Raw genomic sequence first — 27,709 nt, 5'->3', positions numbered from 1 at the left:
TCTGATGAGCTTCAACACGGTAAGACAAACACACTCTTGCTTAAATGATTATTGCTCATATAACATACGTGTCTTTACATGAGAAATGATAAGAATAGGGTGATTTACATATACTTGTTTAAGAGATGAATATATCAACGCAAGTATTCATTACTTCAATGAGCTCATTGTTTCTGCCTTAAATTATTACATTGTTTAATTTTTTGTGATTAACTGTTATTTTGTATATGTACATTTCTGAAATAGGGCCTACATAACTTATTAATGTGAATTGAATTGAATGCTGTATTATAGATATATGTTATGCTGATGTGGGTCAGAATGGCTCCTCCTCTTCCTCTGATCTTCTTTCTGCTCATGATTCACGGTGAGTCTCTCTTACATTCACATTAGAAACACTCTGATGTTTTATTTAAGGCCTCATGAGCGGCTGATCTGCACTTTCTTCTGTCCTGTTCTCACATATTTCTCTCTGAAACAGGAAGTTTGTGTTGAACATGTCAAACACTCCTTTTAGAAATGTCCAATAGTCTTTTGCTACTTGCTGGTCAGTGTCACATGGTTTAGGGGGAGGGACTTTCTCAAAGTTCAGAGCATTTGATTGGACAAAACTCTCTTCACTCTGTCTGTAAATTTTCTTCTGCTTTTCAGCAACACCCTCCATCAAAGCTCATCAGGGCTGCCAACTTTTGAGTTTAGTTTGGAGTGATGATTATGAAAGGGGGATTGATGGGGTGTAAAAAAAAACCTTCATTTTCAATCTCTTTCTCGAATTCAATTATTGTGATTTGATTCCGATTTGATTCAATATCGATTAATTTGGATAAACTTTAGGTACAATAGATACATGTTTATTTTTCTCAAGGAAATAAAAAAATTCACACATTGCTGTAAACATACAGAGCCCTGTCAGCTATTATTATTAAAGGTCAAAAATAACAACTCTAATTAAATATAATGTGTTTTTATTATACTAACAACATAATAATATTGTAGTGATATAGGTAAAAATCTAATAAATATGTAGGCTAATAGAGTGCACATATTTAGCAAATGGTCTCTATAGATAATTTTTCTAGCCAACTAATGTGCTTTGGTCAGTAAATGGCTTTCCTGGGGTAAATGTAATGTTATGCTTCTCCAGCGTTATGTAACGTTATGTGATGTACTTGTTCTCCAGCTGTTTTATTGACTTCTTTCCACGGCTGAAAAACACTGATTGATCGATATTATGTGTGAGGTGTTGCACACACAGAAGAGGCTGTGTTTTCTGTAATTGTGGTAATGGTAACATAATGGTATGTCCGCACTGAAAGTAGGGCTGGGCGATTTAAATCGCGATATTGTTATGCACATCTCGTCAGTAAAGCCGGTTCCTTGATTAGTAGTAAATCGCCATCACCTGCTTTCAGATGGAGCGGCATTTACTACAAAGAGCCGTAGTTAACTGACAAGCTGTGCAATATTGCATATCGCGGACGTATCGCCAGCGATAATTAATGCGATATGGCTCAGCTTGTCAGTTAACTACGGCTCTTTGTACACAGCAAAAACTCCAGTGTTAAATTAACACTCCTGGGAGTGTATGAGTCCACACTCAAGAGTGTTTAAGTTAATGAGATAATTAAGTGATTAATTTAGTGATGATTGAACATTATTGAAGACACCTGATGTTAACAAGCAGAATCACTGAAGGAGAAAATCACAAATTGTAAGTTACCGTTATGACGATCAATGGTTGCTTTAGTTGGACTCTTGACCCATATATTATTAACTTTAGATTTTGTTTGTCTGTTGTTTCTGAATTATAATCACCAGTTGAACAAAGAAAAAAGTGTTCTGATGGTGTTGGTTATGTTATGACAATCATCATTTGAACTTGATCACTGAACTCATTAAAATCCTTCTTTCTGACTTCGATTTATGTTGTTGGTTAATGAATCTGCATAAATGCCCAAAATTTTTGATATAATATAAAGGATTTCTTAAAAGTTGTTTAAAAAAAAAAAAAATCATTATTTTAGGCACACACAGATGTTAAGATTCAGTCTATGCATCTCAACAATGGTGAGGAGCAGAATATTCAATTAGGAAAAGTAAATTACATAGACAATTCAGATCATAATTTATTCATACCGCAATGCATGATGGGAGCCATTAATGAGTTGTGATTGGTGGCAGCCACTGCAACATGCTTTAGTATTGTCACCATTGTTGAGATTCACAGGCTGATTATTGATGTCTGTGTTTTAAATTAATTTATATGAATGTCTTTTGATCAGAACAATGTTTATTAAATATTTTGAATTATAAGTAAAGTACTGATAATCATAGGCTGAAGAATCACTAAACTGCTGCTAACAAGTTAAACCAAACTATCTCAATAAGTTTCCTTTTTCAGATCACAGCATGATTATGTAAAAACATAACCAACACTATAAGATAACATTTTACTTTGTTAATTTGACTGTTATAAATCAATAACAGCAGACAAACAACAGTAAATATTAAAGTAAACATATAATGCTCTAGAGCCCAACTAAAGCAAACACCCATCACCTTAATGGTAACTTACAATTTGTGATTTTCTTCTTCAGTGATTCTGCTTGTTAACATCAGGTGTCTTCAATAACGCTCAATAATCACTAAATTAATCACTTAATTATCTCCTCAGCCCTAAATGCCGCTTCATCTGAAAGCAGGTGAAGGCGATTTACTACTAATCAAGGAACCGGCTTTACTGACGAAATGCGCATAATATCGCGATTTAAATCGCCCAGCCCTAACTGAAAGGTAAATTTAAATTAAATTGTATTCTTGGTTATGTCTCCAACAAATTAATAATATGTTCACACTTTCAGCCTGTTTGAAATTAAGTTTTATTTGTGTTCAAGTTTACGCATTAACCCCAGGCAGAATTAATTAACTTAAGGAATTAAGAGTTATCTTGACTTTAGACTAATAACTGCCCTTTGAATGTCTATGCAAAAGTTTGTTATGCCAGGCTTTCAAAAATAAAGTGTGTTTATTATACCAGGCTGTTCGTTTTTGGAGATTGAAGTGTTCATGACACAAGCATTATTTTATTTCATTAACCCTTGTATGGTGTTCGGGTCTGTTGGACCCGTTTTCATTTTTTATCAAAAGAAAAATTATACAATAAATTATTTTTTCAAACTGAGACTCAATGGCCTTGGCTCATTTTCTGTGAGGAATATATATCAGAACACCTTTTCAATGAAAACACACTGTACACCCCCCCTACACATTTACATTACACAGAGGATGTTCGGGTCCACTGGACCCGGGGCTAATAAAAGTATGGAAATTGTAGGTCCTGTGTACCTTTACTCTGTCCTCCTCCTGTCAGGGCCTGCTGTTAGTGTGTGTATGTTCTTGTATATGGTTTATGAGGACACAAATGTGTATAATGACATGGGTATTACAACGTAAACATGGTTTATGACGACATCTGTGTCCTCATACTAAAACATACTAAATGGAGTTTTTTGAAATTCAAAAAATGCCAAAAGTTGTCTGTGATTGGTAGGTTTAGGGGTAGGGTTAGTGTAGGGGGATAGATTATACAGTTTGTACATTAGAAAAACCATTATGCCTATGGAGAGTGACCGTACACCACATATCCAAGTGAGTGTGTGTGTGTATGTGCATGTATATGTGTGTGTGTGTGTGTGTGTGTGTGTGTGGGTGTGTGTTTTGTGTGTGTGTTGTGGGTGTGTGTGTATGTGTGTGCATGAGTGTGTGTGTGCGTGCGTGTGAGAGAGAGATTGTGTGTAAGTGTGAAAGAGTGCTAGGGTGAGTTTTGTGTTTCTACTCCTGCCATTCCCACATGAGGTTGCAATTCTTAAATGTGATCTAACAAAGGTAAAGAGAAAATATTAACCATATATGCTGTTTATATTGCTTGTAATTGGGATGAAGTAAACATCTGTTGAGTATTTTAACATAACATTTTTGATTGTGTTGAATTAAAAACCCAAAAATGCAGTGGGTCCACCAGACCCACAAACACTGGCTGAGTAACAAAAATATGAACACCACACAAGGGTTAAAGGAGTAACAGCAGGAGCAAAAAATAGCAGCAGGAGTAACAATAACCATTAGATAGTTTTAGGACAGAACAGTCGCTAAGATTTAAAAATGAAATGTGACAGGGCAAAACTGCTGGGGTGAAACTGCTGGGGCTGCGGTCCCAGAGTGTGAGTATAAGAGGAGGAAGAGTATGAGTATAAGATGAGGAACAGTATAAGTATAAGAGGAGGAAGAGTGTGTGTAAGAGGAGGAAGAGTATGAGTATAAGAGGAGGAGTATGAGTATAAGAGGAGGAAGAATGTGTGTAAGAGGAGGAAGAGTATGAGTATAAGAGGAGGAAGAGTGTGAGTATAAGAGGAGGAAGAGTATGAGTATAAGAGGAGGAAGAGTATGAATATAAGAGGAGGAAGAGTGTGTGTATAAGAGGAAGAGTATAAGAGGAGGAAGAGTATGAGTATAAGAGGAAGAAGAGTATGTGTGTAAGAGGAGTATGAGTATAAGAGGAAGAGTATGAGTATAAGAGGAGGAAGAGTATGAGTATAAAAGGAGGAAGAGTATGTGTATAAGAGGAAGAGTATGAGTATAAGAGGAGGAAGAGTATGTGTATAAGAGGAAGAGTATGAGTATAAGAGGAGGAAGAGTATGATTATAAGAGGAAGAGTGTATAAGAGGAAGAGTGTGAGTATAAGAGGAGGAAGAGTGTGTGTATAAGAGGGTGAAGAGTGTGAGTTGGAGAAGGAAGAGTGTGAGTATAAGAGGAGGAAGAGTATGAGTATAAGAGGAGGAAGAGTATGAGTATAAGAGGAGGAAGAGTGTGTGAAAGAGGTGATGAACGAGGAGGAAGAGGAAGAGGAAGGTGTGGAGAATGTTGTCAAGGCTGGATCTGCTTCAGGGTTTTTCTCTTCTCCTGCAGAGATGATATTCTCCGGCCGGACCGACATGAAGACGTGAAGCTGAAGCAGAATAAATCTCTCTCACTGACCTTGATTCTGTAGTTGCTCAACTCTTCTGACTGTACTTTACAGTAACATGCTTTTCATTTACAGTTTTTTACTGTAACCTTTTGGGCTTCTGCAGTTGGTCACTGTATTTCACAGTATGCAAATGCTGAATATACAGACATTCAATACTATACAATATTCAGTGCAATACTATACAGTACTTGCAGTGCATACAGTATTTATTCACTCACCACTGTCAGGTGTCAGCACTACTTTATTTTTACATAATTGCAAAATTTGTTTACTTTGTTACAATATATAACTAAATATTTCTCCTGTAACTGCATGCTTTGGATTCTGTGTTCTCCATTCTTCATGTAGTGTCTAACGAATGATCTGTAGTGTTTCTAATATTGACTGATGTGTGTAAGATCTGAAAGCATTGTTTGATTTTGCCAGAAGAGTCAGAGATTCTCTGAATGAGTTTTGAACATTTGCTTTTGTGTTTAAGGTTTTGAGAAAGTGAGTGATGGTTTCAAGAAATGTGCTTTAGCAATTCAGAAAAACTGTAATTGTGCAGCTTGTTGTTTTTGGCTGATTTCTTGGTTCTCTCTTCACTCCTCTGTCTTAAAGTAATTCACACTGAGATTATTTATTTACATTTATCTTATATTTCCTGTAATGAGTCGCTGTTTTCATATAGTAATAAAGTATTGTCATGTTTCATGGCCCAATATAACAGATAAAACAACATTTACAGTTTGATGAATTCTGTGTTTCAGGGGTTTCTAGTGATGATTGGAGTGTGAGTTACAGTCCTTCACACATCTGTGCACTAAAGGACTCAACAGTGATAATGAGATGCACTTATACATACCCTACTGGACATCAGATAAAGGAAGCGTTCTGGACCAAAAACCCTGAAAAGGGTGATGAGCCTCCAGATCTGTCTAAGGACCCTGAATACAGTCAGAGGCTTCAGTATCTGGGAGATAAACAGCAGAACTGCACCGTCAGACTGAGCCATGTGACACTGAAGGATTCACACATGTACTATTTCAGAATCATCACTGATAAACCTGATGGAACATATACTGGTGATTCAGGAGTGACTCTTACTGTCACAGGTGACTTTGGTGAGGTTTATCTCTTCTTCTGTGCATTATGTTGAATAATAATCAGTGTATGACAGCAGCACTAGATATAATGTGTGTGTTGTGTTCAGATCTTCAGGTGGAGTCTCCTGAGAGAGTGACAGAGGGAGATTCAGTCACTCTGAGATGTAAAAGCAGCTGCGCTCTGACTGACAGAGCAACATTCATCTGGTACAGAAATTCACAGCCATTAACTGAGAGAAGAGACAGAAACAATGAACTCCTGCTGCAGTCAGTCAGAAGAGAGGATTCAGGCAGATATAGCTGTGCTGTAGATGGACACACTCACATCTCTCCTGCTGTTCAGCTCAATGTCATGTGTGAGTACAGATTGACTTTCAAACATTACAAGGAATAAATATCTGAATTTATGATTTATAAAAATGTTTTAACCACTATTTTTAAGACTATCCAACACCCGTGGGACACTTGCCATTATACATTTATAATAATAATATCTTAGTCTAAACCTAAAGTAATCTTGACAAACTATAAAGCATTTGAAAGCATGCAGACTGTAGTTTATATCACTTAATCCATATATGGAAATCGAAGAGTCCTTATATGGTCATCAGAGGAGTCTGGATGTCATCTAGTGGAAAAGTTTGGTCCTGCGCTCAAAAAATCGCACTGATTTTTTTTTTTTTCCTAAAATTTGTTTTCTTGAAGTTTTAGTTGAATATTTTTTGTAAAATTTATATTTTGTATAAAATATAAAAATATAAATTTTACATTTGCTCTCTCATTTGAAAACGCATATTTTTAGGTTAGCTTTTACTTGACTTTTTTTTTTATCTTTGTTCATTCTATTTTTTTCACTGTGTGTTGTATTTTAAATGTGCTTGTTCTATTATGTAAAGCGCCTTAAGAAGCTGCTTTAAAAGTGCTATATTAAAAAAAAAGTTATTATTATATTATTATTATTTTCATAAAATTAAACTTCTGATGCTTTTTGTAAATTTAAAATAAAAATCTACAATAATCTGTGAAGTGTTCCCTTTAAAAAGATTTTAAGACTTACAGTACCAGTCAAAAGTTTGGAAACGTTACTATTTTTAATGTTTTTGAAAGAAGTCTCTTATGCTCATCAAGCCTGCAGTTAAAAAAAAAAAAAAACAGTAATATTATGAAATATTATTACAATTTAAAATAATGTTTTTTATATATATATATATATATACTTTAAAATGTAATTTATTTTTGTGATGCAAAGCTGAATTTTCATCAGCAAGTACTCCAGTCTTTGGTGTCTTATGATCCTTCAGAAATCATTCTAATATGCTGATTTATGATCAATGTCGGAAACAGTTGTGCTGCTTAATATTTTTTTTATAACCTGAGATACTTTTTTCAGGATTATTTGATGAATAAAAAGTTTAAAAGAACTGTATTTATTTAGAATAGAAATCTTTTGTAACAATATACACTACCGTTCAAAAGTTTGGGAACAATAACTATTTTTTTTTTTTAAGAAATTAGTACTTTAATTCAACAAGGATGCGTTAAATTGATAAAAGGTGATGGTAACGATTTATATTGTTAGAAATGTTTTTATTTTGAATAAATGCTGTTTTTATGAATAAATGCTGTTAACGTTTTACTCATCAATGAATCCTGAAAAAAGTATTCCAAAAAAATATATTAAACAGCACAACTGTTTCCATCATTGATAATAACTGAGTATCAAATCATCATATTAGAATGATTTCTGAAGGATCATAAGACACCAAAGACTGGAGTACTTGCTGATGAAAATTCAGCTTTGCATCACAAAAATAAATTACATTTTAAAATATATTAAAAAAGAGAACCATTATTTTAAATTGTAATAATATTTCATAATATTACTTTTTTTTTTAACTGCAGGTTTGATGAGCATAATAGACTTCTTTCAAAAACATTAAAAATAGTAATGTTTCCAAACTTTTGACTGGTACTGTAAGTCTGTGCTCTGAAGTATTATAAGATTTTTAAAGATTTTTAAAGGCACCTATTTTGCAAAATTCACTTTACATAGTGTTTGAACATAAATGTATCAGCAGTGTGTGTACACAACCACCACATAATGATAAACATCTTCCCATTCTTCTTTTTTAAAGGGATAGTTCACTTTGAAATAAAATTTTGGTATGTTTTAGCTTACCTCAAGGGCATCCAAGATGTAGGTGTCTTTTTTTCCGCAGTAGTTTCAATTTTGATATTTTAAGTAAGTATACATTGATGGCCTAAGACACGAAACGAGCGGTTTGTGTGAGAAAACGAACAGTATTTATATCGTTGTTACCTCTTGAACACAGCCGCGTCTAAATGATCTGAGGGCGCGGGCGGGTATAGATATATACATAGACGTCGCCTTGGCTACTGCAGTTCATTGGAACGAAACCGTAGCCAAGGCGACATCTAGTGTATATATCTATACCCGCCCGCGCCCTCAGATCATTTAGACGCGGCTGTGTTCAAGAGGTAACAACGATATAAATACTGTTCGTTTTCTCACACAACCCGCTCGTTTCGTGTCTTAGGCCGTCAATGTGTACTTACGATGGGGAATTGATTAATTTGGACGATGTGGAATTGTTTTAATTTGGACTCTGTGCATGCTCTTTGAGACAGTGACTGTATACCTGCATTATATGACTGACAGACAAGAACGGTTTGACCTAAAAATATCAAAATTAAAACTACTGCGGAAAAAAGGACATCCACATCTTGGATGCCCTTGAGGTAAGCTAAAACATACCAAAATTTTATTTCAAAGTGAACTATCCCTTTAATCCCTATCAATTATAAGCAGTGTCTCAGAACAAGCGGCATGCTTTCTCACGCACCCCTGGCAAACTGTGGAGCCATGTAAGTGTTGCACTGCACACTCAGACCCCACTCCGGGACGGGTCCCTGTCCTCCACCTCGCTGCCCCTCCACGGGTGCGTCTGTGGTCCCATTGGTCCTGCTGGTTCGGTTGCTGGGAGCCTGGCTAGAGCTTCCCAGCCCGTTACGCTGACTCATTCGGACAATCAGACTTGGCTATGCGATTCAGTTCTCCCAGTGCCAGATTTAGTGGCATCCGTTTAACCTCAGTGGTGAATGTAGAGGCCCCTGTTCTGCATGCAGATTTTGCAGACCTCATGTTTCTCCTGGCGAAGGACGTGATCGAGCCGGTCCCTCCAGCCGATGTAAGGTCAGGGTTTTACAGCCCAACTTCATTGTTCCCAAGAAGAGTGGTGGGTTACGGCAAATCTTGGATGTGCGTGTTTTGAATCGGCCCTTCACAAGCTTCCGTTCAAAATGCTAACACAGAAACACCTTTTCGAATGTGTTCGTCCCTAAGATTGGTTTGTAGCGATCGACCTGAAGGACGCATACTTTAATGTCTCAATTCTCTCTCGACACAAGAACGTTCCTACACTTTGAGTCCGAGGAACGAGCATACCAGTACAAAGTCCTCCCTGTCACCCGGCGTCTTTACAAAGGTCGCGGAGGCCGCCCTTTTCCTGTTACGGGAGGTTGGTGTTCGCATCCTCAACTATCTCAATGACTGGCTCATCTTGGCCCACTCGCGAGATCAGTTGTGTGAACACAGGGACCTGGTGCTCAGACACCTCAGCCATCTGGGGCTTCAGGTCAACTGGGAAAGAGCAAACTCGACTCCAGTGGCAGATCAATTGTCTCAAGTTGCTCACAGTATTCCTTGCTCTCCGCCGGTTTCTGCTGTTGCTGCAAGACAAGCATATACTGGTCCGAACGGACAACACATCGATATGCGTACATAAACCGTCAAGGTGATCTACGCTCCCATCTCATGTCACAACTCGCCCGCCATCTCCTCCTCTGGAGTCAGAAGTGACTCTGGTCAGTGGTCAGCCCCTGTGCTGGACTGGTGCCCATATGCGGTGATCCTATATGTGTATTCTTCCACGGGTAAATAGACTCAAAAAATAATTCACTTCTTCTAAGTTTCTACCATTCAGTTTTGAACTCAAAGTTAAAGGGTTATTTATTTACTTATTTAATTAATTAATTTATTTATACCATCATAGTGAAAATGGCAGAACAGTGACAAGTAGGCGTTAACAAGCAGGAACAGCAGTGATTGACTTCTCTGTGTAAAGCCCTCTCCTTCTCCGAGGGTGCGGGGGATCAGGCGGTTTACATGAGGCGCTGGAAGACAGTGTTTGTGGCGTTTTTCTTAGGGATCCCAATTCATCAATCACTGACGTAACTCATAGTGACGACTGAATGGGAACGTCTAGGTTACTAATGTAACTCCTGTTCCCTGAAGGAGGGAAGGGAGCCAAGGTGAAAAAGACGTACAATTAAATATATTAAAAATGTACTTGAGTATGATTTTAGTAGGGCTGGGTATTGACACAAATTTCACAATTCGATTCGATTTCGATTCACAAGCTTGCAATTCGATTCGATTTCAATTACGATTCGATTCGATTCAATATTGATTATTTTGGATATCAGGTAGGGGAGAGCCGGGACGATTGAAACGCGGGACGGATGAAACACTGAGATTTCCTTGAAAACCACTCACGTCATGTACGTCAAATTTCGTTAGCACGTACAGCACGCAATGCCTAACATACCTGCGAAAATATTTCTTCTTTACGTCGTGCCGTTTTGGAGTTAAAGCCGCAAAGCTGTTTTTTAGTGCGGTATGTGAATTTTTTCGTGCGGTACTTTTTTTGGACTGACAAGTTGGATTTATTGTTTCATGTGCCATTGTAATGATAATACAGCAGGTGTATTAGTACTGCAACACACCCTTAAAGGGACTATGTGTAGCTTTTTAGGTATTTTATTATCTAAAATCAATATTTTTATTCATAAATATGCCCTCAATGGAGTACAAATACCTCTGCCAATGATCTGACTAATCCTCGTAAACGAAGAATTTATTATCTTTATATACATGGGACGGGTAAGTCCACGGAGGCTTCCATGTAGTTCCGCCATCTTGAAAAACTATAATAGCAGAGAGGGACAAAAAGTACTAGGCCAACGCGTTTCCACAACGCGTTTTCGTTCAGAACCAGCGTCACGTGACTGAAGCCAGCAGAAGCGGAGGAGCAGAGCAGAGAGAGGCGCTTGTCACTGCCGCGGCAAGTTTAAAAGGCTGCACTGCACGGTTATTTATACACCGTTCATTCATACATATGCTGAGTCACAGGATAAGAAGTCCTCGTCGTCGAAAAAGTCCAAAATAGACCGTAAAAGGAAACGTGACCGGAGATTACAAAAACAAGGGTTAATGTCGGGATAGCTAATGCAGGAGAAAGCTTTTAAAAGAGACCCTGAAGTTGCCTGCTTTCTTCTCGACAGGTAAGTCAATGTTAAGGTCTTAATTACAAGCTTTTTTTTTCATTGCTTGGTTGTGTACTTTATTACCGTATATACCCGAATATTAGACAAGGTTTTTGTCCTAAAAATAGGCTGAAAAATGGGGGATCGTCTTATATTCGCGATATAGACAAAATCACGGGGGGAAAGGGAGAAAAAACAACGGAATTAATATGAAATAGTGACTGAAACGCGACCCATTAAGACAAATGATTTCGGCTATACTTGCATGTAAAATTAGAGAAGCAACATAATATCTGTGTTTAACTGAATTAAAATGCTGCTCCTCTCTGCCATGCGAGACGCAGAGCGAGCGAGCGAGAGAGAGAAACAGAGAGAGGTGCACGCGCGAGACGCAGAGAGAGAGAGAGAGAGAGAGAGAGAGAGAGAGAGAGAGAGAGAGAGAGGTGCGCGCGAGACGCAGAGCAAGAGAGAGAGAGAGACACAGAGAGGTGCGTGCGCGAGATGCAGAGCAAGAGAGAGAGAGAGAAAGGCGCGCACGCGCTGGAAGAGAGAGAATGAATTATCACTGCAATTTTCAAATAAAATTCTTTTCTGTTAAAACCAGATTTTAAAATCAGATTTAATAGTTAATGTTTTTCACAGTCAGTAATTTTTTTTCGTTGTTTCAGTTTGTTTTAAATAACAAACCTGTTCACCCAAAGAAAAACTCGAAGTGCTATTATAAGACATCCTGTCATAGCTTTTTGGTACATAAGGTTTCACCTTATTTTGGTTTCACCACTAGATGGGAGAAATTCCTACACATAGTCCCTTTAAGTGTGCAATATCAGAGTTTTTTAGTTTAAGCGCAAAAGAGGTTTAACTGACAGGAGGCGCTGTCGGGACGGTTGAAACAAGTGTTTAAACCGTCCCGACAACGCGTCCTGCCCGTTAAACCTGGTCATAGCCTATACTGTTCATAGATTCATATACTGTTCCTAGACTTGTGTTTCTTTTAATGCAAATTAATTTTCAATTACGCAACACATGTTATCTCTGTATAATAATCATCAATTGTCCAATCTTCAATCTTCAATAAATGTCATTTATCGTCTTCTGGTTAACCTTGTTTTCTTCATTATAACAGGCTATTCAACTAGCAAACACTCAATATGACTCAAGGAAGAAATGTAAGAAAATTAATTGTAAACGGATTTGTCTGTCTTCGTCAAAATAGCCTGTTAGAAAGATTACAAAATGAGCATATGCTTATCGCCTATTGTTTATTGGGCGCCATAACAAAAATGGTTAATATGAACCTTTAAATTAAAATAAATTACAAAATATGTTTGTAACAATATGTACATAAGTTACTTGTCAGGTATTGTTCAAAAAAATAAGCATTAGATGAATAGTTGCCGTTTAAACTGTTATGTTTCATCCGTCCCACCCCTGTGCTGCAATCGTCCCGCTCAGGCGGGACGATTGAAACAAAGCACAACTACCGTTCAAAGTCAAATTTTACTTAAATCATTCTATATTAGTACAGAATAACACATGATACTAAGAGAACACATATGTGAGTTGTTAATCACAAAAAATAAAAATTCTATCTGTAACCTTATCTTAGAAAACGACATTTATCTGAAAAGTGTTTCAACTGTCCCGGCTCTCCCCTACAATACATTGCAAATTTCCTCAAGGAAAACAAATCTCTTAACTATTATTGTAAACTATGGGAGTCAAGTAGCCTATTGGCTTCATTAGCCTACTATAATATTGAAGGTAAAAATGAACTGATTTGTATACAAACACTTAAAATACACTTTTATTTATTTTTATAATAATAAAGTTATATGAAATTATATAAAAATGTAAATGGTGGCTGTCATAATAAAACTTTCCAGATTTATTCAAACATGCATTATTGAAGAACATTAAAAAATATAATGAATATGTAATATGGTGCATATATTTAACAAAATGCTCCTCTCCAGAGTTAATTTTTCTAGCTGACTGACGAGTTTATGGTCACTGGATTTGTTTTTTCTGAGGTAAATGTGACATTGCATGCACTGGTGTAGTGCAAGGTATTCGCAGGTATATGGCGTATACCCACTTCTTGTTCTGTCGGCATTGCGTATACCCACTTCTAAAATCCCCTCTGATGTGCGTCTGATGTGTGTCTAGTGTAGCCTATATAATGAAAGTTGTGAAATAATTGCCTAATATTAACTCGAATTTGGTGCTGCAATGATTCGCCCATCACGACGATAACTGACCTCCTCATCTGAGCTGCTACGGCACACAAAAACCCGCTCGTCAATGTCATGTCAAAATGTTTGAGACCAATTAAAGCAAGCGGGATTTATGTTCACAAAAGTGCGAGCCGAGCGCGAATCCCAACGCGACGCTTCACGCTTCAGTTAACGATCATACAAGTAGCTAAACTAAACAGCTGTTTTTCGATCGAAGTTTTAAATGACAAACAGGAATAATCAGTTTTATCAAAGACAGTGGAAACTATAAGCTCAATTTAACAATACAAGCACCCTTTTAAATATATTGCCATTATTATAATAAATATAATGTTTAAATGTATTTGTATAACATTACCTCGAATGTGTTCGAATATTTCCCCAGTATCAGCACTGAGACTTTTCACTGTTTGTATCACTCCGCTTGTCTGTGTTTGTGCAACTTGCATCATTAAGCCAGAAGGTGGCGACAAGTGACTGTCTTTATAAGTGCGCAATTGAACCACTGATTAAATTAACAGATTAGTCCAAAACACTGATTAATTTAGGAAAGAAAAAGTAGCTGAAACTGATCTTTGATGCTCATACTAATTGCTCATAATGCCTCTGGACACAGAAGGATTGCATTGGCGTTTGTTTGAAATGTAACATCTATGCAAAATAATCCTTGAATCATTTCTTATTTAAGGCCATTTCCGTTTCGAATATGTGATTGTGTATTGTCAACAATAAGCATAAACATTCTGCATTTCCATTTTGTAGCGTGGATCGTTCATTGCGACATTTAAACTGATTCTCATGTTTAAAAATATCTGATAAAAAACTTCATGCTACTGCCCTCTGACATGCTTTTAAAGCTACTGTTTAAACACCTTAAAATGCACGTCAAGATCAGGAAAATCAATATTTTCTCGAGGGGGTAATAATCCCCCAACCCGCCAAGCAAGATCATTTTTGGGACCTCGGTATTTATAAAACCCTGCGTACGGCCCTGCACCCAGTAAAGACAGCGATGCAGTGATCCCTTCAACAGTTGTCCAATTTTCATGTGTGGATGGACTGAGGAATAGTCACTCAAAATTCATAATTATTTAGTATTAATAAATAATTAAAAGCCAGTATTAATTGCAAAAACTGCACCTTTTCTGTGGCTAATATTAATTTCATAATGATCCTTTCTCCGTGAAGTCAAGCAGCAAAAGTTAAATGATAATGTGCAAATACTATACTGGCCCATTTTGGGGTGAACTAATATACAAGACTTGTCTTACATGTCACTGTTTATAACACAGAGCGTTCATCCTTTGCTGGGACGCTTAAAAAAATTAAGAGTATACCCACTTCTCCAGGCACCACTACATCACTGGTTACATGACATTGTTTACTAACGTCTTTCCACGGTCGAAACACTGATTGAGCGATTCCATGTGACATGATACGGACTTCGATAAGTTGTACTCTATATTTTAACATACTTTCAGATGCTCATTCATGTTTATTTCGCGCTGTAACTGGTATTATTAAGGCGGAAGAGAAGGTCATGTGCTGCTTCTCTAGAGCTGAGCTGCGCCAGAGCGATCTAACGCCACAGTGCCAAAAATTATGTTTTTGAATTTCGTAAGAAAATGTATGTAATTTTAAATCTGAGACTTTGTTTCATATCAATAATAACAAAGCACAAAGATTATTGCGATTTATTGGATGGGATGCGCGCAAAAATGTTCCATCCATTCATCGTCTGAAAACAGGATGACTAATCGATTCTTGGGATTTAATAATCAATATGGTTTCGTAAAAATGAGACTCGATAACCACGTGTTCATTTTCTCGTATTTGAGGCGTGGTTTACGAATGCCCAGAGCCGTTTATTGGGCGCTATGAATGTCTATCAAATGCGCCTGTATGTAGCTCATAGCCAATCGATTCAATTATACCAGATGACGTATGTAGAGTGACAGAAATTCGACGAGGAAAAAGACGATGGGTCAAAGATTTATTTGTACACGATGGCGTTTAGCGAATATTACCGTTTGTGCAAGATAAACATGAGGGTAGAAGGTAACGTCGAGTCTGATGCCATGTTGGATCCATAGATATAAACAAACTGCTTCGGTGTCGTCATCGTCTTGCTGCTCCCTCCCCGTTCTGTGATTGGTTCCCTTTTTCAGGGGAAAATTTGGTCCATGGTGTCCAGACTGCCTAGCAGCGTGAATAAAATCGAAGGCAGTATGGGGAAACCCAGGCTAGTCCATTGGAGCGGTTCTGTTAAATTTCGATGATGATATGTTCTCAGGCGCGATTCTAATTCGTCAGTCATGCAACGTCTCGGTTCCCTCCTTCAGGGAACGGGGGTTACATCAGTAACCTAGACGCTAAATACAGTATAAATATATTTATACGTAACTCATAGTGATGACTGAATGTGAACGTCTAGGTTACTAATGTAACCCCCGTTCCCTGAAGGAGGGAAGGGAGAAGTTACGTCCCTTTGCCACAATCCCTGTGTTCACCGCTGAGTAACCGAGCACCACTACAGGGGGTGGAACTGAGACACGAGGAAAGGAAACGAGGATACACAAATAAGAAATGAGAAGCGCTCTATTTGTATATTGGAATATTCTTGATCACTGGAGCGTCACTTCAAAGCATCAACAGCTGTGATCAAGGGATCTGCCCTTATGTTGTTAAAGTTTGGTTATTTAAGAAATTCATAAATAATAAAGATAAAGCAAGATGCCCTGTTGATAAATGTCTGATATATAATTTATATAAACTGCAAAGGTAAAGCATAAATAAAATAATTGTGATGTGAAGGGAATGGAGAGAATTGAGATGTCCTTCAAGATGCTGAGTTTGATCAGTTTCTGGGTCACAGGCTGGAGGACGGAGGAGCGAGGAAAAGAAGTATCAAAATTGTAGTTGTATATAAAAAATCTAAACAAATGTAACATGTATTTTTTTCCTCTCAGTTTTTGCAGTTGCACTATATACATTCACTGTAAATTAGGAAAAGTAAAAAAAAAAAAAATCTTCAAACTTAATCAGATCCAGAACTTGGTAAAACATTTGTCTGTATTTCAAATGTTTCAAGCCTCTCAAATTCTAGTCTTAATAGTTTTTCCTTGTTAACTTTTTTGCTTAAACTTTTTCTTTAACTTTGAGCATTAAACAGTGAAAAATTAAACTGGGATGTTTGCTGAAATTGTCCAATAATAACCAACTGCAGCCTTTCCTAGAACATTTTCCACCAGCCGTCTCTGATAAATACTTTTACCTGACATCTGTAGATCCTCCAGTGAAACCTGTGATCTCCATCAGTCCATCTGGTGTAATAGTGGAGGGAGATTCAGTGACTCTGTGATTTATAAGTCTCAACTAAGTGTGATGTCAAATTTTATTTATTAATGTTTTGTTTGTTTGTTTGTTTGTTTCAGATCCTCCCAGGAGCGTCTCAGTGTCCATCAGTCCATCTGGTGTAATAGTGGAGGGAGATTCAGTGACTCTGAACTGCATCAGTGACTCAAACCCTCCTGCAGAAATCAGCTGGTTTAAAGGAGGAACGACTGTAGGATCTGGAAGAATCTTCAGCATCTCAAAGATCAGCTCTGATGACAGTGGAGAATACAAGTGCAAGTCCATCAATGAACATGGAGAGAAATACTCTGATGCTGTAACTTTAAACGTCATGTGTGAGTTAATGATCACCTGCACATTGTCTAAAAAACATTAAAATCATAATTTTTTATTATGTGTTGTGAATTTTAATTTTTGTCTTTAGATCCTCCCAGGAGCGTCTCAGTGTCCATCAGTCCATCTGGTGTAGTAGTGGAGGGAGATTCAGTGACTCTGAACTGCATCAGTGACTCAAACCCTCCTGCAGAAATCAGCTGGTTTAAAGGAGGAACGATTGTAGGATCTGGAAGAATCTTCAACATCTCAAAGATCAGCTCTGATGACAGTGGAGAATACAAGTGCAAGTCCATCAATGAACATGGAGAGAAATACTCTGATGCTGTGACTTTAAACGTCATGTGTGAGTTAATGATGGTCCAGTAACTGTGACATTAAATCCTCAAAACATCTGTGATGTCAAGTTTAATATGATTGTTAATGATATCAATATGTCTCTGTTTTAGACCCTCCAAAGAACGTCTCAGTGTTGATAAGTGGATCTGGTGTAATAGTGGAGGGAGATTCAGTGACTCTGAACTGCATCAGTGACTCAAACCCTCCTGCAGAAATCAGCTGGTTTAAAGGAGGAACTTTTGTAGGATCTGGAAGAATCTTCAGCATCTCAAAGATCAGCTCTGATGACAGTGGAGAATACAAGTGCAAGTCCATCAATAAACATGGAGGGAAATACTCTGATGCTGTAACTTTAAACGTCATGTGTGAGTTTTATGAATCATATTTTCATTTTTCATACCTTCTATTTGACACAGATCCTCCAATAAATCCTGTGATTGCATCAGTTCATCTGGGGAAATAATGGAAGGTGATTCATGATGTCAAATTTAATATCGTAGTTGTCGGGCGGAATCCGCGTATCTCCAAAACCATTATTTTTCAGGAAATTAAAAAAACTGCATATTTTTTGAGTTATTAAACATTGTATCGTTAAAGTTGGTATTATACCTTATATTCAGGGGTGCACATAACATTTTTGGTCTTGTTCTCAGGGGAGAACCTGGGGTTGTTGCTTGGTCCTCACATTTTCAAATGCATTTTTTCCTTAACCCACCTCACGGGAGGAACAAATTAGAGGGATGCATAGCCTAATATATTGTTAAATATTGTTATCTGACTATACCTACATCCAAATAAAAAAAAAAAAATAAAAAAAATCGAGCACACTTTAAAATAGTCACATTTTTATCAGGCAGTAGGCTAATATGGCCTAGTCGAGTCTATGCAGACTTGTTATTATCTGAGATGGTAACGCCGGCGAAGGAGGTAACTTTACGTGACAAACTCAAAAAAGGATAATTAAAAACAAAGGCAATAGAAGGTCATCCATCCATTTTTCCCCCAAAACGCTATAAATCCATCCTTTTTTATATATATATATATATTTTTTTTTTTTTTTTTAATTGATGGTTTGTCTTTTTTTTTTTTTTTTTTAAGTATTTTGTCATTTATGAGGAAAAAACAATCTTACGTGAGTGACAGTTCTCCATTACGGACGCGACCACTCTGAAAGCGCCACGGCACTAAAAGACTTTCAAACTTTCACAGAGACCTCAAACAGAAAGCACAAAGCATTTCTTTAAAGCGAATTTCGTTTTGTATTAATTGTATCTTAATTTTAATCCATGTTTCATTAACCGATTTCGTGCTTTTAATAAATAAAAAATTAAATAGGCTGTCTTGATTGTTTAGGCTATTTTTTAATTATAGCCTAAGTGTAAAATATTAGGCTGTGTATACCGACATGGATCAATTATTAATATTAAATTTCATCTGTCTTTTGTAGGCATAGGCTAGCTGATGGCGCACCAATGAAAAATCCTAAATGATGTGCCAAAATGCGTTTTCTGTTAGGCTACAATGAAAATATTGTACGGTCAGGTTTGCCGAAGTTCGTTTAATTTAGGCTATTTATTTATTTAAATTATTTATTTATTTTTGTCCATGTGCGCCGATCGGAGACGGAGTTCACTGCTGATATTCTGAGGTAAGAGAGTTTTCTAGTCTCGCGGCTGTCATCAGCAGCGCCTTGCATTGCCCAATCAGCGGATGGCGGGCGGGTGCGGTTTTGAAAATTGGTCAAAAACGTTGGTGCGGATGGATGGCGGACGGATGATGAGTTTTGCGATGCGGTTGCGGATGAAATAGCCCATCCGCGCATCTCTAGTTCTGAGGCCTATCCAACACCACAGATTGCGCACCAATCTATCCCCAAATCTTAGGTACGCAAATGAGGGTTGCGGCAATTCATCTGGTACGCATTGTTTAATTGGGTAGCGCATGCGCACCTGCGCACCACTTATGTGCATCCCTGCTTATATTGCTATCATATACTGTTGTATACCAACATTAACACAACATTTCCCCAAAATCATGTTTAATCGGAGATACGAGATTTATGACTTGGGAGCAGGGAGATACGAGATTACGCTGTCATTGATAAGAATGGTACGGACACAGACGTCGCTGCTGCCAGTGTTCATCAAAGTCTGCGGTCACGTTGAGCCTTTTGACAAGAGATAAGGCTTTAAAGGGGAAATGAAGCAGTCAATCAAGTTTACACGATTTACAAAATGGATTTCCACTATAATCAACAATTATATAAGAAACATGACAAATGTAAACATATAAAAGAAAAAAAGAAAAAAACGTTGTATCTTTCGCGGCCAGGGCGCCGCCATTGTGCAGTATTCTAACCAGTGACGTCACAGGGTTGGTTGGCTTTAAAGGCTCTGGGCTGAGTTCAGTAAAACGCAGTGAAAGACATAAATCTTAACATTAAACTACGCATAAAAAGCGTTCATCTGCTATCATATTATCATGTCAAACCTCTCATATCACACTGGCTCGTTAACAAGATGCATGTGCTGGTCAAACCAGCGAACAACTAACGTTAGGGACAGTCATTGTTAGCTAACAGCTGTAAGCATGAACTAGCTAAATAACGCTAACTTAGTGTTTAGCTAGTGAAGTTTATTAGTACCAGACAAAAAGACGACGTCTAACGTTATGTTAACAAACTGCACATGCACATGTAGATGTTTGTGAAATAATTTTTTATTCAATATAATGTTTTACATTTTACAGACATGTTACAAACTATTTACAGGCTATTTGCTAACGTTATAGCTTGTGTGTGTGTGTGTGTGTGTGTGTGTGTGTGTGTGTGTGTGTGGACTACTCTTCAATCCTTGGCTCACTGAAATGACAAAATAAAAAAGCCATCTTCCTGCTGGCCAGTATTTGTCATATTTCATTCTGTAACAACAGTCAATAGCAAAGTATCATGCTATTGTTTTTGATGTTATACATTTCTTACAGATAATCACGATGATCATTGCGTTTGTCTTACCGAATGTGGTATCTTCCTGTCAGCAATTACAGTTTTTCTATAAGCTTTTTTTTTATTAATGCCGACAGTAAAATGTTGCCAGATATTGCTACGAAAAACAAGCAACATTTTTTTTTTTTTAAATAATAATCCGAAATAAGTTCAAAGCTTGTGTTTTGGAAATAAGATTAATATATCACGAACCCTAACATGCAACTTTCCACTTTAATAACTTCCTAAAGTGTGACATTAAATCAGAAATACAAGTCCAGAAGACTACTGCCACCTTTCCATTAGGTGGATCTGGCAACACGGGATCGCACCCGCGCCCTCACAACGCGCTCTCAAGCCCCGTTCACTGCGCTAGATTCTCACAGGAAAATGAATTGCAAATACTCATATGAGGTGGTTTAAACGGCTAATTAATCATTCAGAGAGCTTGAAATTTTATTCTTGAATGTAAAAAAATGACCAAGGTCCGGACCTCGGTCACGGTGACCTCATAGCTGGCTACGGCCATGTCCATCACCGGCTGTTCGACATAGCGACGTACCACTGCTCGGTTCCCACGCCGTATCGACTCAAATGTCAAATATCGACAAGGCAAGCAATGGGACACACGGGCTCAACAGGTCTTTCAAGTTCGTCTTCCTCCATTTCAAATCAATTGCGTATTCAGTCCGGTCCAGTAACGCTTCACTCTCTTCACTCACCAGCAGAACCAACCAACCCCGTTACGTAGGCTGTGACGTCACTCCAAAATGGCGACTCGCTAGCTAGATATTGCAAAAATAATTTTGTCATATCTGTGGTTTTAACAACTTTTTAAAATAAATTTTTTGGCAAGGTGATTTTTCTAATATATGTAGCTACTACCAGTGCCAAAACATGGACGTTTCATTTCCCCTTTAAGAGCTATTCAAATCTAATGATTGTGGTGATACATCTTCCTAAACTCCATTTTAAACGTTTAAGAGATATGAGTGATGCAATACCAAAATACTAGGCTGTCTAAAATAGGCGGAAATTAATCTGCACGCAAAATCGGCGGTTGCGTCAAGCCTTTTGACAAGAGAAAATGCTTCAATGGTTAACCAAAGCTAACGACTGTGGTTACATACATCTTCCTAAACTCCATTTTAAAGGTTTAAGAGCTATAACATAAGTGAAGCAGAACAAAAAAGATGAGCTGACTAACGTTACCCACCCAGCAAAAACGCGTTGAAAAGACGTCGAAAAGACGACATTTCCAGTCGTCTAAACAACTTTAATATTTGGTTGAAAAGTGAAAGGTGAAAAGCTGTCTTTTTCAGGTCGTTGAAAAGACGCCTAGAAAAGGACGTCCCACTCGCATCTAAATTAGGTTGTAAAGTGAGTTGAAAAGACGTCTTTTTCAGGCCTAATTACAACCGATTATAAAGATGATTATATTTAATATTCATAATTACTGTCAAAATAAGACAATTCACAAAAGAGTTGCAAACCATTTATTGTCACATCAAATACATCTTTCACACACAAAAAAAAAATCACTTTTCTGATCACATCTTAAGCTTGCATTTGATCAAACATACCCTAAAAACAGTTATATTCTGAAATATTCCTAAATTAAAATAACTTTACTAAAAATGTATAAATATGCATGTAAATATATAGTAAAGTGTAATTTATTCCTATGATGGCAAAGCTGAATTTTCAGCATCATTATTCCAATCTTCAGTGTCACATCATCCTTCAGAAATCATTCTAATATGATGATTTGACTCTCAAGAAATATTTATATCTTTAAAATATTGAAAATGTTTATAAAACAGAACAATGACCAATTATAACCACATTAGAAAACATTAAAGGGATGGTTCACACAAAAATGTAAATTCTGTCATTACTTAAAATAAAAATTCTATCTGTAACCTTATCTTAGAAAACGACATTTATCTGAAAAGTGTTTCAACTGTCCCGGCTCTCCCCTAAAATACATTGCAAATTTCCTCAAGGAAAACAAATCTCTTAACTATTATTGTAAACTATGGGAGTCAAGTAGCCTATTGGCTTCATTAGCCTACTATAATATTGAAGGTAAAAATGAACTGATTTGTATACAAACACTTAAAATACACTTTTATTTATTTTTATAATAATAAAGTTATATGAAATTATATAAAAATGTAAATGGTGGCTGTCATAATAAAACTTTCCAGATTTATTCAAACATGCATTATTGAAGAACATTAAAAAATATAATGAATATGTAATATGGTGCATATATTTAACAAAATGCTCCTCTCCAGAGTTCATTTTTCTAGCTGACTGACGAGTTTATGGTCACTGGATTTGTTTTTTCTGAGGTAAATGTGACATTACATGCACTGGTGTAGTGCAAGGTATTCGCAGGTATATGGCGTATACCCACTTCTTGTTCTGTCGGCATTGCGTATACCCACTTCTAAAATCCCCTCTGATGTGCGTCTGATGTGTGTTTTGTGTAGCCTATATAATGAAAGTTGTGAAATAATTGCCTAATATTAACTCTAATTTGGTGCTGCAATGATTCGCCCATCACGACGATAACTGACCTCCTCATCTGAGCTGCTACGGCACACAAAAACCCGCTCGTCAATGTCATGTCAAAGTGTTTGAGACCAATTAAAGCAAGCGGGATTTATGTTCACAAAAGTGCGAGCCGAGCGCGAATCCCAACGCGACGCTTCACGCTTCAGTTAACGATCATACAAGTAGCTAAACTAAACAGCTGTTTTTCGATCGAAGTTTTAAATGACAAACAGGAATAATCAGTTTTATCAAAGACAGTGGAAACTATAAGCTCAATTTAACAATACAAGCACCCTTTTAAATATATTGCCATTATTATAATAAATATAATGTTTAAATGTATTTGTATAACATTACCTCGAATGTGTTCGAATATTTCCCCAGTATCAGCACTGAGACTTTTCACTGTTTGTATCACTCCGCTTGTCTGTGTTTGTGCAACTTGCATCATTAAGCCAGAAGGTGGCGACAAGTGACTGTCTTTATAAGTGCGCAATTGAACCACTGATTAAATTAACAGATTAGTCCAAAACACTGATTAATTTAGGAAAGAAAAAGTAGCTGAAACTGATCTTTGATGCTCATACTAATTGCTCATAATGCCTCTGGACACAGAAGGATTGCATTGGCGTTTGTTTGAAATGTAACATCTATGCAAAATAATCCTTGAATCATTTCTTATTGAGGCCATTTCCGTTTCGAATATGTGATTGTGTATTGTCAACAATAAGCATAAACATTCTGCATTTCCATTTTGTAGCGTGGATCGTTCATTGCGACATTTAAACTGATTCTCATGTTTAAAAATATCTGATAAAAAACTTCATGCTACTGCCCTCTGACATGCTTTTAAAGCTACTGTTTAAACACCTTAAAATGCACGTCAAGATCAGGAAAATCTATATTTTCTCGAGGGGGTAATAATCCCCCAACCCGCCTAGCAAGATCTTTGGTTTGATTTTTGGGACCTCGGTATTTATAAAACCCTGCGTACGGCCCTGCACCCAGTAAAGACAGCGATGCAGTGATCCCTTCAACAGTTGTCCAATTTTCATGTGTGGATGGACTGAGGAATAGTCACTCAAAATTAATAATTATTTAGTATTAATAAATAATTAAAAGCCAGTATTAATTGCAAAAACTGCACCTTTTCTGTGGCTAATATTAATTTCATAATGATCCTTTCTCCGTGAAGTCAAGCAGCAAAAGTTAAATGATAATGTGCAAATACTATACTGGCCCATTTTGGGGTGAACTAATATACAAGACTTGTCTTACATGTCACTGTTTATAACACAGAGCGTTCATCCTTTGCTGGGACGCTTAAAAAAATTAAGAGTATACCCACTTCTCCAGGCACCACTACATCACTGGTTACATGACATTGTTTACTAACGTCTTTCCACGGTCGAAACACTGAATGAGCGATTCCATGTGACATGATACGGACTTCGATAAGTTGTACTCTATATTTTAACATACTTTCAGATGCTCATTCATGTTTATTTCGCGCTGTAACTGGTATTATTAAGGCGGAAGAGAAGGTCATGTGCTGCTTCTCTAGAGCTGAGCTGCGCCAGAGCGATCTAACGCCACAGTGCCAAAAATTATGTTTTTGAATTTCGTAAGAAAATGTATGTAATTTTAAATCTGAGACTTTGTTTCATATCAATAATAACAAAGCACAAAGATTATTGCGATTTATTGGATGGGATGCGCGCAAAAATGTTCCATCCATTCATCGTCTGAAAACAGGATGACTAATCGATTCTTGGGATTTAAGAATCAATATGGTTTCGTAAAAATGAGACTCGATTAAAATCGAGAAATCGATATTTTTTTACCCAGCCCTAGTTTTTAGTACAATACAAATATACTTTAATGCATTTTTAATACATTTAACAGTATGTCTTTCTCAACTGGGAGAAGTTACGTCCCGTTGACGTTGAGCACCACTCGGCTCCTCTGCGAAAACTTGGGGAGTGTCTCTGATCGCTTCCTTTATAACCACAGCACAGGGTTCACGATGCAAATCTCACTCGACAATGTCCATTGGTAGCCTGGCTAACGTCAGACCAAGTCTCATTTGAGACTTGGTCTGGGAACCACGTGTTCATTTTCTCGTATTTGAGGCGTGGTTTACGAATGCCCAGAGCCGTTTATTGGGCGCTATGAATGTCTATCAAATGCGCCTGTATGTAGCTCATAGCCAATCGATTCAATTATACCAGATGACGTATGTAGAGTGACAGAAATTCGACGAGGAAAAAGACGATGGGTCAAAGATTTATTTGTACACGATGGCATTTAGCGAATATTACCGTTTGTGCAAGATAAACATGAGGGTAGAAGGTAACGTCGAGTCTGATGCCATGTTGGATCCATAGATATAAACAAACTGCTTCGGTGTCGTCATCGTCTTGCTGCTCCCTCCCCGTTCTGTGATTGGTTCCCTTTTTCAGGGGAAAATTTGGTCCATGGTGTCCAGACTGCCTAGCAGCGTGAATAAAATCGCGCTGCGAGCAAGGCAGTATGGGGAAACCCAGGCTAGTCCATTGGAGCGGTTCTGTTAAATTTCGATGATGATATGTTCTCAGGCGCGATTCTAATTCGTCAGTCATGCAACGTCTCGGTTCCCTCCTTCAGGGAACGGGGGTTACATCAGTAACCTAGACGCTAAATACAGTATAAATTTATTTATACGTAACTCATAGTGATGACTGAATGTGAACGTCTAGGTTACTAATGTAACCCCCGTTCCCTGAAGGAGGGAAGGGAGAAGTTACGTCCCTTTGCCACAATCCCTGTGTTCACCGCTGAGTAACCGAGCACCACTACAGGGGGTGGAACTGAGACACGAGGAAAGGAAACGAGGATACACAAATAAGAAATGAGAAGCGCTCTATTTGTATATTGGAATATTCTTGATCACTGGAGCGTCACTTCAAAGCATCAACAGCTGTGATCAAGGGATCTGCCCTTATGTTGTTAAAGTTTGGTTATTTAAGAAATTCATAAATAATAAAGATAAAGCAAGATGCCCTGTTGATAAATGTTTGATATATAATTTATATAAACTGCAAAGGTAAAGCATAAATAAAATTATTGTGACATGTGAAGGGAATGGAGAGAATTGAGATGTCCTTCAAGATGCTGAGTTTGATCAGTTTCCGGGTCACAGGCTGGAGGACGGAGGAGCGAGGAAAAGAAGTATCAAAATTGTAGTTGTATATAAAAAATCTCTAAACAAATGTAACGTATTTTTTTCCTCTCAGTTTTTGCAGTTGCACTATATACATTGATTGTAAATTAGGAAAAGTAAAAAAAAAAATCTTCAAACTTAATCCAGAACTTGGTAAAACATTTGTCTGTATTTCAAATGTTTCAAGCCTCTCAAATTCTAGTCTTAATAGTTTTTCCTTGTTAACTTTTTTGCTTAAACTTTTTCTTTAACTTTGAGCATAAAACAGTGAAAAATTAAACTGGGATGTTTGCTGAAATTGTCCAATAATAACCAACTGCAGCCTTTCCTAGAACATTTTCCACCAGCCGTCTCTGATAAATACTTTTACCTGACATCTGTAGATCCTCCAGTGAAACCTGTGATCTCCATCAGTCCATCTGGTGTAATAGTGGAGGGAGATTCAGTGACTCTGTGATTTATAAGTCTCAACTAAGTGTGATGTCAAATTTTATTTATTAATGTTTTGTTTGTTTGTTTGTTTGTTTCAGATCCTCCCAGGAGCGTCTCAGTGTTCATCAGTCCATCTGGTGTAATAGTGGAGGGAGATTCAGTGACTCTGAACTGCACCAGTGACTCAAACCCTCCTGCAGAAATCAGCTGGATTAAAGGAGGAACGACTGTAGGATCTGGAAGAATCTACAACATCTCAAAGATCAGCTCTGATGACAGTGGAGAATACAAGTGCAAGTCCATCAATGAACATGGGGAGAAATACTCTGATAATGTGACTTTAAACATCATGTGTGAGTTAATGATGGTTCAGTAACTGTGACATTAAATCCTCAAAACATCTCTGATGTCAAGTTTAATATGATTGTTAATGATATCAATATGTCTCTGTTTTAGACCCTCCAAAGAACGTCTCAGTGTTGATAAGTGGATCTGGTGTAATAGTGGAGGGAGATTCAGTGACTCTGAACTGCATCAGTGACTCAAACCCTCCTGCAGAAATCAGCTGGTTTAAAGGAGGAACTTTTGTAGGATCTGGAAGAATCTTCAGCATCTCAAAGATCAGCTCTGATGACAGTGGAGAATACAAGTGCAAGTCCATCAATAAACATGGAGAGAAATACTCTGATGCTGTAACTTTAAACGTCATGTGTGAGTTTTATGAATCATATTTTCATTTTTCATACCTTCTATTTGACACAGATCCTCCAATAAATCCTGTGATTGCATCAGTTCATCTGGGGAAATAA

At 37.4% G+C, this 27,709-nt stretch overlaps 1 protein-coding gene across 1 annotated transcript; it reads left to right on the top strand.

Moving 5' to 3' along the window:
- Nucleotides 1-27,709, top strand: LOC307154731 (B-cell receptor CD22-like; the record flags this gene model as incomplete). Its single annotated transcript, XM_079864817.1, has 7 exons — nucleotides 1-19; nucleotides 295-367; nucleotides 5,777-6,121; nucleotides 6,220-6,468; nucleotides 26,999-27,253; nucleotides 27,357-27,611; nucleotides 27,693-27,709. Exons 1-7 carry the CDS (start codon nucleotides 5-7, stop codon nucleotides 27,707-27,709), a joined length of 1,209 nt encoding a protein of 402 aa, XP_079720943.1. The 5' UTR covers nucleotides 1-4.

The sequence above is a fragment of the Squalius cephalus genome (genome assembly GCF_949319135.1).
Source record: "Squalius cephalus genome assembly, chromosome: 2".
NCBI classification, from domain to species: Eukaryota; Metazoa; Chordata; class Actinopteri; order Cypriniformes; family Leuciscidae; genus Squalius; species Squalius cephalus.
The sequence above is the reverse complement of the archived record's forward strand: the minus strand, read 5'-3'. Positions and strand labels throughout refer to the sequence as shown.